The sequence below is a fragment of the Hypanus sabinus genome, chromosome 2 (assembly GCF_030144855.1).
Source record: "Hypanus sabinus isolate sHypSab1 chromosome 2, sHypSab1.hap1, whole genome shotgun sequence".
Classification (NCBI taxonomy): Eukaryota; Metazoa; Chordata; class Chondrichthyes; order Myliobatiformes; family Dasyatidae; genus Hypanus; species Hypanus sabinus.
Window position 1 is genome coordinate 179,522,172 of NC_082707.1, and position 18,462 is coordinate 179,540,633.

At 42.2% G+C, this 18,462-nt stretch overlaps 1 protein-coding gene across 5 annotated transcripts in view; it reads left to right on the forward strand.

Moving 5' to 3' along the window:
- The window catches only part of LOC132388055 (autophagy-related protein 2 homolog B-like), a 146,620-nt gene that overhangs the window by 80,013 nt on the left and 48,145 nt on the right, over positions 1 to 18,462 (forward strand). For all 5 annotated transcript variants that reach the window (XM_059960415.1, XM_059960421.1, XM_059960426.1 and 2 more), the window contains 6 exons: positions 4,289 to 4,439; positions 6,086 to 6,291; positions 14,155 to 14,235; positions 16,534 to 16,640; positions 18,013 to 18,105; positions 18,198 to 18,268. In XM_059960415.1, the coding sequence (XP_059816398.1) occupies positions 4,289 to 4,439; positions 6,086 to 6,291; positions 14,155 to 14,235; positions 16,534 to 16,640; positions 18,013 to 18,105; positions 18,198 to 18,268 (709 nt within the window). The remainder of the gene's footprint in view (positions 1 to 4,288; positions 4,440 to 6,085; positions 6,292 to 14,154; positions 14,236 to 16,533; positions 16,641 to 18,012; positions 18,106 to 18,197; positions 18,269 to 18,462) is intronic.

The window sequence follows — 18,462 nt, forward strand, 5'->3', positions numbered from 1 at the left end:
CAAACACTGACATCAGTCTAACTGGCCAGTAATTTCCTTTCTTTTTGCATCCCTCTCTCTTAAAGAGTGGAGTGACATTTGCAAATTTCCAGTCCTCTGGAACCATTTCAGAATCCTGTGATGTTTTGAAAAATCACTACTAGTGTCTCTGTGATCTCTTCATGTACCTCTTTCAGAACTCTGGCATGTAGTCCATCTGGTCCAGGTGACTTATCCACCTTTAGATCTTTCAGCTTCTCAAGCACCTTTTCCTTACTAATAGCAACTACACTCACTTCTGCCCTCTTATACTCTCAAATTTCTGGCATATTACTGGTGTCTTAGACAGTGAAGACTGATGCAAGATACTTATTTAGTTTGCTTGCTATTTCTTTGTCCTCCATTACTATCTCTCCAGCACAATTTTCCAGCAGTCCAGTATCCATTCTCACCTTTGTTTTACTCTTTATATATTTGAAAAATCTTTTGTTATCCTCTTTTATATTATCGGCCTTCATATTTCATCGATTCCCTCATTAATTCTTTTTAGTTGCCTTCTGTTGGTTTTTTAAAACTTCCCAATCCTCTTAACTTCCCACTCATTTATGCACTATTATATGCCCTCTCTTTTGCTTTTATGTTGTCATTGACTTCCTTTCTCAGCCTCGGTTGCCTCATCCTCTCTTTAGAATACTACTTCTTTGGGATGTGCCTTCCAGAAACCCCAGCTGCTGCTGTTCTGCTGTCATCCTTGCTATTGTCCCTTTAAAATCAACTCAGGCCAGCACCCCTCTCATGTCTTTGTAATTCCCATTACCCCACTGCATTACTGATTTTAGCTTCACCCTCTCAAACTGCAGGGTGAATTCTTTCATATTATGATCATTACTTCCTAAGGGTTCCTTTACTTCGATCTCTCTAGTCAAATCTGGTTCATTACTTGATACCCAATCCAGAAATGCCTTTTCCCTGGTGGGTCAATTACAAGCTGCTTTAAAAAGCCATATCATAGGTATTCTATTCCCTCTCTTGGGATCTAGCACCAACCTAATTTTCCCAATCTGCCTGCATATTGAAATCTCCAAGACAATTGTAACATTGCCTTTTTTATGTGCCTTTTCTACTGTTGTAATTTGTAGCCCACATCCTGGCTACTGGCCTGTATATAGCTCCCATTTGGATCTATTAGCTGTTGCAGTTTCTTAACTCCTCTAGCGAGGATCTTCTAGTCCTATCTTATCTCTTTCTAATGGTAAAAAGTTTGATTTAATTTTTTTACCAACACAGCCACGCCACCCCCACTCCTTTCAATACAACGTGTAGCCTTGGATGTTAAAGTTCCAACTATGATTTTCTTTCAGCCGCACCTTAAGTGATGCCCACAATGTGATGCCTGCCAATCTCTAACTGTGATACAAGATCATTTACTTTATTTCAAATTCTATGTGCATTCAAATATAACACCTTCAGTCCTGTATTCATCCCATTTTTGATTTTGGCCTCTTGTTACACTTGAACTCATCTCTCTGACTGCAATTTTCTCCTATTATCTGCCTATCTTTCCTCACAGTCTCACTACACATTGCATCTACTTATATACCAACTGCCCCATCCTCAGCTATATTACTCCAGTTCTCAACCTTCTGTTAAATTATTTTAAACCCTTTCCAACAACTCTAGCAAACTTAAGTGCAAGTATATTGCTCCCTCTCAAGTTCAGATGTAACTCGTCCTTTTTGTACAGGTCATACAAAAGACAGAAGAGTTCTTCTCAATGAATCATAAATCTGAAGCCCTACCTCCTGCACCAACTCATCAGCCATATATCCACCTGCTAAATTAACCCACTGGCACATGGCGCAGGCGGCAATCCATAAATTACTACCCTTGAGATCCTGCTTTTAAGCTTTTTACCTAACTCCCTGCAGTACATTCTCTCTTTAGAATGTCTTTTCCCACGCCTATGTTGTTGATACCAATATGTACCGCATCTTCCAGCTGTTCATCCTCTCTCCCTTTAGAATGCGGTGGACCCAATCTGAGACATCCCTGAGTCTGGCACCTGGGTGTCATTGTACCACCTACGTGTCTCTTCACATCATAGAATCTCTCTCTGCTCTCCTAACTATGTAATCCCATATCACTCCTGCACTGCTCTTCTCCCCAATTCCTTTCTGAGCCACAGATCCAGTCTCTGTGCCAGACACCTGGTCGCTGCAGCTTCCCCGGTAGGTCATTCCTTTCCCAGCCCCCCCCCCCCCCAACAGTACGCAAATTGGTATATTTATTGAGGGGAATGGCCACAGGGATACTGCGCACTGCACACGTTGACTATTCCCTTTCCCTCTCCTGGGCGTCACCTAGCTACCTGCCTTCTGCAGTTTTATGATGATTTCCTCCTTATGTCATGGCTAAGAAAGCTCACCATCTCCTCTACTTCCTTAGGATCCAAAGAAATTTGGCAAGTCTCAGTTGACCCTTACCAATTTTAATTGATGCATACTGTCCGGATAAATAACAGCATTGTATGGCATCTGTTCTGCATGCGACCACATGAGAGTCCCCTCCATGAATTCTGTCTTGACTTCTTGCTTCCTTGGTAAAGCAGCCAGCATAATTAAAGATTCTACCCATTGAAGACATTCTCTCTTCTTTCTCATTGGGTAGAAGATACAAAAGTACTGAAAATAAGTACCACTAGGTTTGAGAATGTCTTCTATTCCACTGTTAGCAGTCCTGTTGTGAGCTAAGATGAACTTTTGTCCTCTCAATTATCATTTACCAGCACTGCACTTTTTCAGTAGCTTTTACAATTTTTATTATGCATTGTTATTGCTTTACTTTATTGTAGCTCGATGCACTGTGTGGTGATTTAATCTGTATGAACAAAATGCTCTGTATCTTTTCATTGTATCTGGGTACATGTAACAATAATAAACCAATACATGCAGTACAGACTCAAGAAGGCAATATGCCTCATCAAAGATCCCCACCATCTAGGTCATGCCATCTTCTTGCAGCTCCCATAGGGCAGGAAGTACAGAAGTGTGAAGTCCCACACCAACATTCAGGAATAGCTACTTTCTTTCAACCATTCGGTTCTTGAACTATCAAACACAACCATAACCTACCAACCTCAGCAAAGGGACAGTATGCATCCCTCTCGCTACCATGGATATTTCTGATAGTGTTTTTCTTTGTGTACTGATATTTTGTCAAAACAAGGGCACGGTAATTTTTTACCTTCACTGTGGTGCATAATTTGTGTTCAGTGAGTTGTTGTTTGAACCTATGTTCCTGTGATGCTGTTGCAAGTTTTACATTGTATCTGTACCTCACTTCCATGGTACACCTGACAATAGACAGACATACTTTTTGATCCCAAGGGAAATTGGGTTTCGTTACAGTCGCACCAACCAAGAATAGTGTAGAAATATAGCAATATAAAACCATAAATAGTTAAATAATAATAAGTTAATCATGCCAAGTGGAAATAAGTCCAGGACCAGCCTATTGGCTCAGGGTGTCTGACACTCCAAGGGAGGAGTTGTAAAGTTTGATGGCCACAAGTAGGAATGACTTCCTATGATGCTCAGTGTTGCATCTCGGTGAAATGAGTCTGTGGTTGAATGTACTCCTGTGCCTAACCAGTACATTATGGAGTGGATGGGAGACATTGTTCAAGATGGCATGCAACTTGGACAGCATCCTCTTTTCAGACACCACAGTTAGAGAGTCCATTTCCACCCCCACAACATCACTGGCCTTACGAATGAGTTTGTTGATTCTGTTGGTGTCTGCTACCTTCAGACTGCTGCCCCAGCACACAACAGCAAACATGATAGCACTGGCCTCCACAGACTCGTAGAACATCCTCAGCATAGTCCAGCAGATGTTAAAGGACCTCAGTCTCCTCAGGAAGTTGAGATGGCTCTGACCCTTCTTGTAGACAGCCTTAATCTTGCTAGATTAAAATTGAGTTCAAATCCTACACTTAAAGGATTTTAATTCAGTATACATGAAATTGAGAAATTAAGAACTAGCCTTACAAGTTATCATAAAGCTATTGGATTCCTGTAAAACCAGTTGGTTAATGTCCTTTAGTGGAGGAAGTTTGTCTTCTCTACCCAGTCTATATATGAACTGGTCTCACACCAACTCTTAACCCAGTCTATATATGAACTGGTCTCACACCAACTCTTAACTATACTCAAGTGCCAAGCAGACCACTCAACTGCATCATAAAATTACTGTCAACAATTTATTTCCTGCATGTGTAATTGAATCTGCACTCTTTGTTCTCTTGTAGAGTGAAGACGGCTCATTGTTAATGGGAAAACACGGTGAATTCTGGTTGGAGATTGAAAACGGAAACTTATTCACCGTGGGGAGGTATCAGGGCTGTGATGACCAGCATTATTTTTGTCTCCAGGCCAACAAAGTTTACCTTTGTCACCAAGGTACAGATGGATTCCAGTTATAAAGTTGAAGAACAGTTATAATTTTCACACATTCTTGCAAGGAAGGGAAAATGACCCTCTGTGACTCTGAACTGATTCCACATGCCTGCTGCGGTTAGATTTGTTGACCATTATAATTCATTCATAAATCTCCTCCTGCAACTAGTAGAAAATGATGTGTTTATCCATCAGATTGCCTTTGTACCTCTATATACAGGGCATTTATGCCCACTACCATTTGTATTCAAAGTTCAAACTAGATTTATGATCAAAGTATGTGTATGTCACCATTTATTTTGCTGTCAGTGTGGTAGTACAAACAGCAGAACAAAGAAACACAATAGAATCACTGAAAAGCTACAAATAAAGAAAAACTGACAAAAAAAAATACAAAAGAGGACAATATGTGCAAATACAAACTATTAAATAAATATGGATAAATAATACTGAGAACTGAGTTGCAGAGTCCTTGAAAGTGAGTCCATGGATTCTGGAATCAATTCAGAGTCACAGAGTGTCTCTTCCCCTCATTAGAGTGCTGCATCTCACTAATGTACAGGTTTTCCTCTCTTCCCTGGGTGCCAAACCTCACTGGGGTATGACCCCTCCCCCGGGATGCTCACCCTCTTTGAGATGCATGTTGTTTTCTCTCTCCCCACAGTGCTGACACTGAGAAAGATCTGTGGATAGGTAAGTTAATTGACCAATGTAAATTGCCTGTTGTATGTAGGAGAGTGGTAGAATCTAGAGAGGAAGCTGATGCAAATGTGAATGAATCTGTTTGTAAAGAGTTTGTACATTCTTTCCTTGATCACATGGGTTTCCTCTGGGTGCTTAAATTTCCTTCCACATTCCTAAGATGTGTGGGCAAGTAGGTTAGTTGGTCACATGAGTGTAATTAGACAGCGTGGGCTCATTGGGCAAGACAGCCTGCTACTGTGCTGTATCTTCAAATAAAAAAATGAAAATGAAAAATAAAGAAAAGAAATGGGATTTGTACAGAATTAGCATAAATGGCTGCATGGACACAGTGGGCAAAAGTTCATGTTTCCTTGCTGTATGACTGTCATTCCATTATCCTCCACTGGGTCTGCCAATGCTTTAGCATCTCCGATGGTGGTCCATGCAGCAATGCAACCAAAATGTTGGAAAACCCTATGGTGCTGTTCAAGGAAGAGCAGAGAGCAGTCCACCTTAAAACAGACCAGCTAGTCATCAGGTTGTGTGGTGGACACTTCCAACAGAGAATGACAGCGAATCAGTTCACTGCAGAAGTGCTTTGTCATCTTCTGACATGACTTTACAATAAGCCTTTATTCCTTTCATGGGAACTTGTAAACAAAAAGACAGCACACAAAATGCTGGGGGAATTCAGCAGGTCAGTCAGCATCTATGGAGAGCAATAAACAGTCAATGTTTCAGGCCAAGACCCTTCATCAGGCCTGAAACATCGGCTGTTTATTCCACTCCATAGATGCTGCCTGAGCTACTGAGTTCATCCAACATGTTATACGTGTTTCTTAATTTTAATACCTACAGAATGTTTTGTGTTTAACAAAAGGAAAAGTTTTCCTGATTACTTCATAACTAGCAGAGCAGAAAGCCTCCTCTGTTTCTCTCAAGCCTTTCCCTCTGGACTTCTTCAGGTATGGTGGAGGATGTGTGCGCCCCAGGTGATGTGAAGCTGCCCAGCAAGTCTCGGCCCTTATGGCTTGAACCCACAATCTACCAATCTGAGGAGGGTGTATGGATCAAGCAGGGTGCTACTTCAGTGGGAAGTGGCGCAGAGAGTTCAAACATGTTGTCTGTTGCAGTTAAAGTTCATCACAACAAAAGCGAGAGCAACATGAAGGTAACTGCCACCTAAACCTCCGTCACACGTGTACCTTTTCAATTTGTTCTAGTGCAGAGGTTCCCACCTGGGGTTCACAGACCCCTCAGTTAATGGTGGGGGGTGGGTGGGTCTATGGCTTAAAAAAAGTAGGAACCCCTGTTCTAGAGCCTTGTTAGGTAGTCACAAGGCTTGATATCTCAACATCATTTTCTCAGCTGAAGGCCCCAAGCCTTGTACATTGCAATTGCATTTATGAAATTGAGTTGATTATGAGTATGCTACAGTATTTTGCCATTGGAAGTGTTGTTCTTTGTGTAAAATTGGATAAAAAGTACATTTTCTGTGATGACATCATGCAGGTACAGAATTTGCTAAATGGCCACAGTTTGACGAATAAGAACCCTACAAGGTTCCAGGACGCCTTTAATTTTGGACTCTTGTGTTTCCCAATCACACTGTCACGCCATTGGTTACCATGTCATCAGCTCCCAAGAACTTAGAGCAATGGACAGCACACACTCAAGGAGCTGGAGGAACTTGGCAAGTCAGACAGCATCTGTGGAGAGAAATAAACAATCAATGGTTATTTCTCCACCTCAGTCCATCTCCTCTTCTTAAAATTATGTGAAACATCTCACATCAAAGTCTTTGATCATCTTTTAAAGCATCAGTGTAGTTTATTGACTGATGCGTCTTGTTCGGACACATGAGGTATTTAATCTGTTACGAACCCCGTAACTGGGTATCTTACCAGCAAAGATAGGAGTATCCGTTGAAGTCTAATGATACTATTTTTAACAGTATTTTTTAGTAAAATTACACAAAAATAATATCAATGCAAATATACAGATAATATACATCATCAATACTAAACCTAAAAGTGCGGGTATAATAATAATAAGAAATAAGCTCTATCGTTGTCTAGGGGATAATGAATTGTCCGATGGAAATATAAAGTTCAGTTCAGTTCATGCAGGCTGTGGTAGTCTCGTAGCATCTCTCCTGGTGCGTCTGAGGGGTATTTCCCCAGACCCTACTTTTATCCCCACTCACGGGGTCTCAGGTGTCAATCAGGTTGGGATGATGCAACCCATCAACCAGACCGCTCTGGTTGACCCCTGAGGGGTTTCAATGAATAGAACAGTACTCAATACACAATTCCTTCTCCAAGAGACAATAGCAGTAATCAGTGGTTCCGTTCCACTTTTGTTAGGAGGAGACATTCCACTTTTGTGTATCCCTGCGTGTTCTCTCTCTCTCTCTCTCTCTCTCTCTCTCTCTCTCTCTCTCTCTCTCTCTCTCTCTCTCTCTCTCCTCTCTCTCCTCTCTCTCCTCTCTCTCCTCTCTCTCCTCTCTCTCCTCTCTCTCCTCTCTCTCCTCTCTCTCCTCTCTCTCCTCTCTCTCCTCTCTCTCCTCTCTCTCCTCTCTCTCCTCTCTCTCCTCTCTCTCCTCTCTCTCCTCTCTCTCCTCTCTCTCCTCTCTCTCCTCTCTCTCCTCTCTCTCCTCTCTCTCCTCTCTCTCCTCTCTCTCCTCTCTCTCCTCTCTCTCCTCTCTCTCCTCTCTCTCCTCTCTCTCCTCTCTCTCCTCTCTCTCCTCTCTCTCCTCTCTCTCCTCTCTCCCTCTCCTCTCTCTCTCTCCTCCTCTCTCTCCTCTCTCTCCTCTCTCTCCTCTCTCTCCTCTCTCTCCTCTCTCTCCTCTCTCTCCTCTCTCTCTCTCTCTCTCTCTCTCTCATTAACTGACATGAGCTGTTTATCTCTCTCATTTCCTGGGTATCAGACCTGAAATAATAGTGATTTTGCAATTCTCAAAAGGTGGGGGGGAGCAACCTTGCACCCTTCTGCCCATCAAAGTTGCGCCTCATTCGTAACACCCCCATCCTTCTAAGAATTTTCACCCAAAAGGGGAAAATTAACTAATACAGAGTCTTACAGAATTTCAGAATCTAAAAGAGTTTTTAACTACAGAGTAATACAGTTATACATTCAATTTAGCATCTAGATAAACAGTCAGCAAGTACATTAGCACTTCCTTTAATATCTTAATATCTTGTACCTAATAAAATTCCTGTAGCATCAGACTCCAATTTAATAACCACCTATTTTTTTTTATTCCTTTTCTTCAGCAGAAACAAAACTAAAGAGTTGCGATCTACAAAATGTAAATCAATACATGTGTGATTATTCTGTAGTACATTACAAAAGTTTATGCAAATACTAATCTATATTTTACTTTTAAACTTAACAGTCAATCTTCCATGGTGTTGTCTTTATTATTTACATGCTTTGTCGAAATCCCTTAAAACCAGATCCTGTTATTTAAAGTGGCTTTTTTTTCAACCTTCATCTCTTTTCCACTTAACTCTCACGTGGTTAGCTTGCTCACTAGAGTGGAATAGGTTTTCACATACTCCTTTCATAGGAGGTATTTTATCAACAATGTTTTCCAAACTTAGCCCATCTTCTGAACTTCCACACAATTCTTTATTTTTAAGCAAGTTGTTAATTTTATCTTCAGGACCCTTCATTCTATTAGTTTTCAGTTTAATATCTGCAAGCGATCCCTCTTTGTCCAAACAACATTTCAAATTCTGCCTCTTCACAGCACACCTTTGAATAACATTAGCAAGTGGGGTACCTTTACATTCCAAATCAAACTGTAATTGATTCGTCGGCACCTTGTTAAGCCATTGTTCCTTCAGCCTGGTTACTGCTTCTGAAACCAATCCAGACTTTAAATTTTCTTTATTCAATTTAGGAACTACACTTTTCCCTTCTCCTTCAATAATAATATTCACATGACCAGCTTCCATCTCCTCACTAACTTTTAACACACCTTCTAACACAAACAACTGGGAATTCTCACTTCCCACTGGTACCAAGGTTAACCCTTTCTTCACTGAACCAAGTCCATCTGACCCAAAAGGACTGCATTCCTTTTTAACTGAATCAGATACCTCAGACTTTTCCTGAGTTTCATTACTAGGTTCAGTACCACGTGCATCCACATCTTGAACACATTCAAACGGGACATCTGCCTCTTCCAAGCTTTCAATACCTGTCCCTTTTTCAAATTCTAAATTCCCCTGATCCTCCCCAGTTACTCAATGGGCAACTCCCTTCCGGAGTAAACTCAACCCTGCGGGTTAAAACAACCTCATCTGCTAACCCAGCAGACTCCTTCAAGGCATGGATTGAGAATAAGAGGTCAGTTATTTAAAACAGAGTTGAGGAAGAGCTTCTTCTCCCAGAGAGTTGTGGAGGTGTGGAATGCACTGCCTCGGAAGACGGTGGAGGCTAATTCTCTGGATGCTTTCAAGAAGGAACTAGATAGATACCTGATGGATAGGGGGATCAAGGGATATGGGGACAAGGCAGGGACTGGGTATTGATAGTGAATGGTCAGCCATGAACTCAGAATGGCGGTGCAGACTCGAGGAGCCGAATGGTCTATTTCTGCACCTATTGTCTATTGTAATGGCATCCTTTTCATCTAGGAATGCCCTTATTTCATTATCAGGAACACCTTTAAATTCTTCAACTTCTTCAACCAGTTCTATCAAGCCAGACAGATCATCCATGTCCAACCCTGGACCTTCTAACAGCCTTATCTGTTTCTCATTTTTACTCCATGCCTTTATAAATTCCCTCCTGTGTAAGGGTAGGTCTACCTCCTCTCCTTTACTCTCATTCACCTCCTTATTCTCTGTTTTACCACCCCCTAACCCCTCTTGGTACAGGGTCGGTAAAAATGTCTCAGCCAAATCAACACAGGACTCAGTTAAACTGGTCTCTTTCTCAGCTGCCTTTCTCGACATGCTGCGAGTGATCGCGCATGCGGGATAGATCTTGAAATCTAGGGGCGGGTCCTCAACACTTACAGGCTGGCTTGTCAGCTTCATTGCTGACCACACCTCACCACCTTCTAAATCGTTACCAAGAAGGACGTCCACGTCAGCTCTCGGGAATTCTGATCGCACCCCTATTTCAACTGGTCCAGATACCAGATCACAATTTTTAATTATCCTATGCAAAGGCACAGCTTCTGTCCCTTTTCCGATGCCTCTCAAAACTACCTCTCCCGTCTCAGGACCAAAATCTAGTACCTTACCGAGAATCAATGACTGCTCAGCTCCAGATTTGCACTGGAACTGGTGTTTCTCCCTCTTTCACAGACACGGTCCTTTCTGAAATAAATTTCTCACGCCCCTCTCGTATTTTATCTACCTGGGGCTTTCTCGTCGATTTGCTGATCGACACAATACACCCTGTAGGGACTGCTGCTTTCCCTTTTCCTGTCTCCTTCCTCGGAGCAAAGCACTTAGATGCAATATGACGCACCTTTCCACAATTAAAACAGGTCAAGCCAGGAACCCTCCTGCCAGCTTGCCTTTCCTCCTCCTTACTTTTACCACTAGCTCCCGGCTGAATTTCTGCCTCAGCTGGCGGGCTTTCTTTACCGTTCCTACGGTCTTTCTGGTAACTCTTATTCGAGGAAAACTTTGTCTTGTGGGTTAGGGCATATTCATCTGCGAACCTGGCAAACTCTGATATGGACTTATTCGGCTTCTCATTCAAAGACATCTGGATATCATCCGAAACACAACCTTTAAATTCCTCAATCAGAATTAACTCTCTGAAACGCCGAAAATCCTCTTCCACCCTTTCTGCCGCACACCAACGATCCAAGAGCACACCCTTCTCATAGGCAAACTCTGCATACGTCTGATTCCACACTTTCTTTAAATCTCTGAACTTTTGTCTATATGCCTCAGGTACCAATTCGTAGGCCCGAAGAATGGCCTGTTTTACTTCCTCGTAATTCTCATACTCCTCCACAGACAACGCCGCATATGCCTGTTGTGCCTTCCCTTTTAACACACTTTGTAACAACGCCACCCACTGATCTCTGGGCCACTTTTGATTCACTGCCACCTTTTCAAAATGCAAGAAATAACTATCAACATCTGTCTCCTTGAATGGAGGTACTAACCCAGGCATGGGCAAACTACGGCCCGGGGGCCATATGCGGCCCGTTAAGCTTTTTAATCCGGCCCGCAGAACTTGATGAAATTATATTAATAAACCTTGTTAACGTTTTTTCCCCGCAATTCTGGCGTTTTCCCAATAGATGACGCACTCTATATACATTTGTGGCGACCCATTTCCTGGCACATCCGAACCGGCTCACAATTAGCCAGCGTTCCGGCTAAGGGAGATAGCCTGCGGGGATTTGCGAGCACAGAGCTTTGGAGCCTCTGCGCAGGGGGCCAGGTTGAGGGAGGCTTAAAAGTGAGGCTGGGCATTTCGAATAAAGTTTTTTTCTTCCACTGCAGTTACCGACTCCGTGTCGTAATTTTAGCGCTGCATGTAGCACACCGCTACACATTGACCTTTGTTGAGGTGCAGCGTATTACTCCACATTTGCGTTTTACTCTTTGTTCGGCTCGACCTATTTGTGTGAACAGGTGTTCAGCGTCATGAACATCAACAAAGCCAGCCACAGATCCAAGTTAACTGACCAACACCTCAGATCCATCCTGAGAATCACCACAACAAAACTAAATCCAGACTTTGATGCGCTGGCTAAAAAGGGAGACCAACAACACTGTTCCCACTGAAATTAAAAATAAGTTTCTTCGTTGTGTTATGTAAAAAATGCATTTGAAAATATTTTTTTCAATAAGCCTTACATGTTACATGTCATTTCTGTTAAATGATGGACATGAGTAGTGCGCAGGTGCATGTATGTTCTGAAAATAAAAAAATGCGCTCCAGATCAAATAACGCGCTCCGCATACTGGCGCGCTGTCACTGTTCTGCCCTTGTGCTGGTCGTTGTTGAGTTTTGGCACAGGGGACAATTAAATAAAAAGGAGCAGGACAAGTAGACCTGCATCTCCTACCGTTTTTGAAATAAAGACAGTCAGGAGGAGAGTGATGATGATAATATCTTGAAGGATAACAGAATTTTCAGTATTTTAAAATAATAACTGTTACTTTTAAAAAAGCTGTATTTTATTCATTTAATTTTCAGTGTTTTAAAAGTCATTTCAATAAATAGCTAAATACCATGGGACTTCAAAGACAGATATTTTGTTGTAATGCATTTGTTCATTTTCAATAGAAATTAAAGCACATGTTTTCTACATATCCCATGATATTTTATTTTCTCATGAGGTGTATTACCAAAACACTCAGTCCATCTGCTCCTGGTCCGGCCCCCCTGTCAAATTTTAGAACCCTTTGTGGCCCACAAGTCAAAAAGTTTGCCCACCCCTGTACTAACCTAAACTCCCTACTAACATTAAACCTCTCCTCTCGGTCCACCCCTTGGATCCTTCTCTCTTGCTTTAACTTCTCCATGTCCAGCTCATGCTGCCTCTGTTTCTCCTTCTCCTCATACTCCCTCTGTTTTTCAGCTCTTGCCTTCTCCTTTTCAGCTGCTTCCAGCTGTTTTAACCTAATTTCATGCTCTCTGCTTTTCAGCTCTTTCCTTCTCCCTTTTCACCTCTAACTCCTTTAGCTGGAGCTTATACTCCCTTTTCCTCTATTGCACGTCCAACCTCAATTTTTACAACTCTAACTGAGCCGTCCCAATAGCTGGTACCTTTTCAGGGATCTTGTCCAATACCTCAGGTGAAAACACATTCTTCTCAATATAATACTGAGTTATGGCCCTCCGCATCTCCCACTTTTTCATTGACGACCTCACCTCTGTGAGATTTAGTCCTTTCGCAATATTTACCAAGTCCATCTTTGTGGCCTCCTCTAACGCCTTCAGAGTCAGGTTTTGTGTAAATTTGTCTACGTTCATCTTTGCTGGTTTCCCGTCTGGTTACCAGATCCAAGTTTGGACTTAAAAGCCCGATTCACTGGCCTTCCAATTTGATATCAAATCCAGGACGAGCCCCCAAGTTGTTACGAACCCCGTAACTGAATATCTTACCAGCAAAGATAGGAGTATCCGTTGAAGTCTGATGATACTACTTTTAACAGTATTTATTAGTAAAAATACACAAAAATAATATCAATGCAAATATACGTCATCAATACTAAACCTAAAACTGCGGGTATAATAATAATCAATAAGAAATAAGCTCTATCGTTGTCTAGGGAATAATGAATTATCTGATGGAAATATAAAGTTCAGTTCAGTTCATGCAGGCTGCGGTAGTTGTTGATCACTGTGTTGCAATTGTTGGAGAGAGAGAGAAACAGCTATTGACTTGCCAACTTTCCTTTTATGATCTTAATCCGTCAATGCGTTGTTGTTGTGGCCATTCACGTATGACCCCTCCGTCCTTTAGATAGACCGTTCTGAGGAGGACTCGTCACCCAGGCAAGGGTGGACACACACACAAGTCCCCACCGGTCTCGTAGTGTCTCTCCTGGTGCGTCTGAAGGGTGTTTCCCCAGACCCTACTTTTATCCCCACTCACGGGGTCTCAGGTGTCAATCAGGTTGGGATGATGCAACCCATCAACCAGACCACTCTGGTTGCCCCCTGAGGGGTTTCAATGAATAGAACAGTACTCAATACACAATTCCTTCTCCAAGAGACAATAGCAGTAATCAGTGGTTCCGTTCCACTTTTGTAGGGAGGAGACATTCCACTTTTGTGTATCTCTGTGTTGTCTCTCTCTCATTAACTGACATGAGCTGTTTATCTCTCTCATTTCCTTGGTATCAGACCCGAAATAATAGCGATTTTGCGATTCTCAAAAGGGGGGGGGGGCGACTTTGCACCCTTCTGCCCATCAGAGTTGCCCCTCATTCGTAACAAATCTATTATAATGATTCAATAGCTGGTTGAAAAATTATGAGCTTGCTATTTCAGTGGGTAATTTTCTGTAAATGTTGATGACTTTCCCTCATTGTTCCAGGAGATTCTCATGGCTATCGGTCTGCGTGCAGCTACTCTTCGGCACCGCAATGTATTGCTAGGTCAAAGCTGGCATGAGCAGGTAGGTTGCTTGTCAATCGCCAGTTGGTAGAATATATAAGAACATAATGAATGAGTAAAAGTTGGCTCGCAAGCCTGTTCCACCATCTAATAAGGTCCTGACTGATCCAGTCTTGGCATCAGTACCACTCTCCTGCTCCCCAGACTCTTTGACTCTTCCAGTTTAACTATCTTTTAACTTTTGCCTGGAATGTTTTTGTACTCTTTCTTCCAAATCAGATAAATATCGAACATCTCCTGTAGAACAGTGCAACACAGTGGAAGCTCTTCTGCCACAATGTGCTAGCTCTTCGTCTACTCCAAGATCAATCTAACCTTCCCTCCCACATACCCCTCTATTTTTCTATCATCCAACATCAATGTGCCTTTCTGAGAGTCTCTTAAATGTCCCTGATTATTCTGTGTCCACCACTTCTCTCTGTGTAAAAAAAAAACGCTTACCTCTAACATCCCCCGATACTTTACTCAAACACCTTAAAATTATGCCCCATCATATTAGCCATTTCCACCCTGGGAAAAAAATCTTTGGCTGTCTACTTGATCTATGTCTTATCATCCTGTGCACCTCTACTAAGCCAACACTCATCCCCCTTCACCCCAAAGTTTGCTAACCTATCATCATAAGACATGCTCTCTAATCCATGCAGTATCCTGGTAAATCCCCTCTGTAACTTCCCTCCATTTTTTTTCATCCATGTGTCACACATAACCTCACATTTTCCCCACATTGTATTCCATCTGCCAACTTACTGCCCATTTACTTAGCCGGTCTGTATTCCTTCACAAGGTTTCATGTAGGTTCCTGATCAATGCTGAGTATCAGTGTTTACGTTTGAGGTGTACTGCTCAGAAAGATAGAACCAGTTGTATTGGGGTTTATACACAGTGGCTGTTGTTTTGAGTGGATTAGACAGCTATTCCTTGTGTACCTATGCAGGGATTGTTTCTGAAAATGACACAGCTGCTGCTATTGCCCACTATGTGTATCAGCTCTTAAGTTTCCTAAAGCTTAGAAGTTGAACACAGGTTATTATTTCCTTTAATGTTCTGGGAATATTTTGCTCATATAAACTTTGTATAAATGTATATCAATATTGAACACAACATGATCTCAGGGCGGGAATTCATTTAGTCAGAACTTGAAACCCCAAACTGTTCATTGTAATACTTGATTTCACTTATATAGTTTCAGTTCTTGTACAGTTCTGAAAAAGATTGAGCTTCCTAAAATTTTCTTCTCGTTGTTCAAAGCTCACAGGCAATTAAGAATAGCTAGCTGTTAAGCGTCTGCGTTGTAGCACAGAGCAGTTAGCTGAGAACAGAATGAAAGATTAAGAATTAAATTGCTACCTAATATTCTCTCCATTAAACTTGTCTGCTACCCTACATCTCTCCAGAGGGGTAAACTGCAGGGGAGTCTAAAATTGCAATATGCCTTTCTCTGTGACGCTGTTTCTTGGTACTTCAAACAGTAGGGCGATTTCTGCCTCCTGGACATATTGATGCAGATATCTGCAGTTGCTTATTGTAAATCCAGGTAGGGGGTTCACAAACAACTTTTGTAGGAATAAAAATATTGGTATTGTTCGATGATGTTGACTTGTATTCACAAGAGGTTCTGCAAGTGCTGGAAATCTTAAACAATGCAATCAAAATGCTAGAGGAGCTCAGCAGCTGACTTTTTGGGTTGAGACCATTCATCAGGAGTGGAAAGAAGCCAGAATAAGACAGTGTGGGGACTAGAAGGAGTACAAACTGGCAGGTGACAGGTGAAACCAAGTGAGGTGGGGGGGGGGGGGAGAATGGGAAGCTGGGAGATGGTAGGTAGAAAAGGTGAAGGACTGAAGAAGGAATCTGATAGGAAAGGACAGTGGACCAAAGAAAAACAGAGAGAAGGATGGTGGGAGGGAGGTGATGGGCAGGTGAGAAGAGACATTCAAAGTTCAAAGTAGTGAGAGGGGAACTGGAATGGGGAATAGAAGAAAAGAGGGAGGGAAGGGAAATTACCGGGAAAATGCCACCAGGTTGGAGGCTACCCAGATGAAATATGAGGTGTTCATCCTAGAGTTTTGCCGCAATAGAGGAGTCTGCGGACAAGCGTGTTGGTATAGGAATGGGAGGTTGAATTGAAATAGGTGGCCATTGAGAGATCCTGCCTTTTGTGGGGGATGGAACACAGGTGCTGAATAAAGCATTCCCCTATCTACATCAAGTCTCACTGATGTAGAGGAGGCCGCACCAGGAACACCAGGTACAGGGCTTGCTACTGATTTCCATTAATTGCTTGATGTTTGTGTAGATCCTGGATTTCATGAATATTGCTGAGGAACCTGTGTTGGGCTATGCTCGTCCAGCAAATGCAACCACGTTCCACCTACACCTCTGGAGCTGTGCCCTGGATTACAGGTGAGTAGCACCTCAACAGAACATTTCTCCCCATTTGTTTCATTATGCATGATGATTCAGTGATGCGGATTCAAGTTTATTTATCACATGTACATCAAAATGTACAATTGTGTAAGCAAGCAACACACCCAGTGATGTGCTGGGATTAGCCAGCAAGTGTCACCATGCATTTCAGCACCAAACTAGCATGCTCATAATGCTCAACAGAACACAGAACTGCACAAGCAAGCTTCTTTCCTGCCCTCTCACTCTCTCACACACACTGCCCTCCTGCCCCAGTTCAGGCCCCTTGCGGGCCTCCAGTCCTTGACCCCAGACTTGCAGAAACTGGGCCTTCAAACTCCAGTCTCATACAGATTTGATCTTCCAGCCTCTACCTCCAAACTCACTGACTTAGGTCTTCAACTTTTCAGATTTTCTACCTCCTGACTTTGACCTTTGGCATTGTCCTCTGGACTATGTTGACCTCTGGGTATTGACCCATGGATTTGCAGTCGATGTGTGATGTATGGCACGTTTAAAGGGAATGCAGACTTCTGCATTGCCCAGGGAAGGGAAAACACAAGTTAGAGTAAAGCTCCCTCTCACTTTAAACACGCAAGACAGCTGTAGTATTGGCTAGATACAATAAAATGTTTTCTCTTTGCTGATACACTATTTCAAATAAACCTCTGTGATCATATATATGATGTCCTCCCGGGCAGGGACGGCACAGGTTAGATGCAGAATAATGTCCTGGCTGGTTTGCTTTTGAACAGTCTGATTCTAACAATGTAAGCTGAACCCGTTCTCACATCCTGATGTTTGTTCATATTCACTTGTTTAAAAGTTTATTGCAAAGTGAAGACTGATTCATTCAGCAGTCCTCAGGTCAAAAGATTGTCATTTATTTGTCATATGTACATTGAAACATCAAAACATACAGTGTCGTTCTGCATCAATGTCGAACACAGCCCAAAGATATGCTGGGGGCAGCCACATGTGTTGCCTTGTTTCTAGTGCCAACATAGCATGCCCGAATTGAACCCCGACTGGTGATTGCTGGTGCGGTAAAGCATTGCACTAACAGCTATGCTACTGTGCTACCCTGGCCTACCAAAGTCATTGTCCTGTTCCTTAGTTCAGAGAAGTACAAGCAACTAAAGTGATGTCAAGAACAGTTTTAGTAGAATATCAAGAAATTGTCTGAAGTTTATAACAACATGACTGAGATGAAAGGGTTGGCTGAGAATGTAGGGGTAGATGTTAGGCATAGCTTTAGTATCAGTTTGTTGGAGGTAGAAGAGAAGATGTACTGATTAAAGTTGTAGGAAATGATTTGAACTTGGAAATGCTCATGAACTGTTTTATATTGATTGTGTCTCAATTCTAGGCCACTGTATTTACCTGTTCGAGCAGTGGTGACTGTTGAAACCTTCACCATATCCAGTAACATTGTCCTGGACAAGTACTGCTCTACACTCAGGTACTGACTGAGTCCCTTTCAGTGATTGTGTCTGTTTTTTATATGTTTCCACCAACTAACTGCTGTAATAATCAATCTCCTTTATCTTCCAGAATAATTATTGATGATGCTGCATTGTACTTGTCTGAGAAATGTCATAACACACTGGTAAATTTAAAGAAAGGTGAGATCTTTCATTGTGTTTCAAAGGTACATTTAATGTCAGAGAAATGTATACAATGCACATCTTGAAATACTTTTTCTTTGCAACCATCCACAAAATCAGAAATGCCCCCAAAGAATGAATGACAGTTAAATGTTAGAACCCCAAAGCACCCCCCCAGCACTCGCTCCCACGGGTAAGCAGCAACAAAGCAA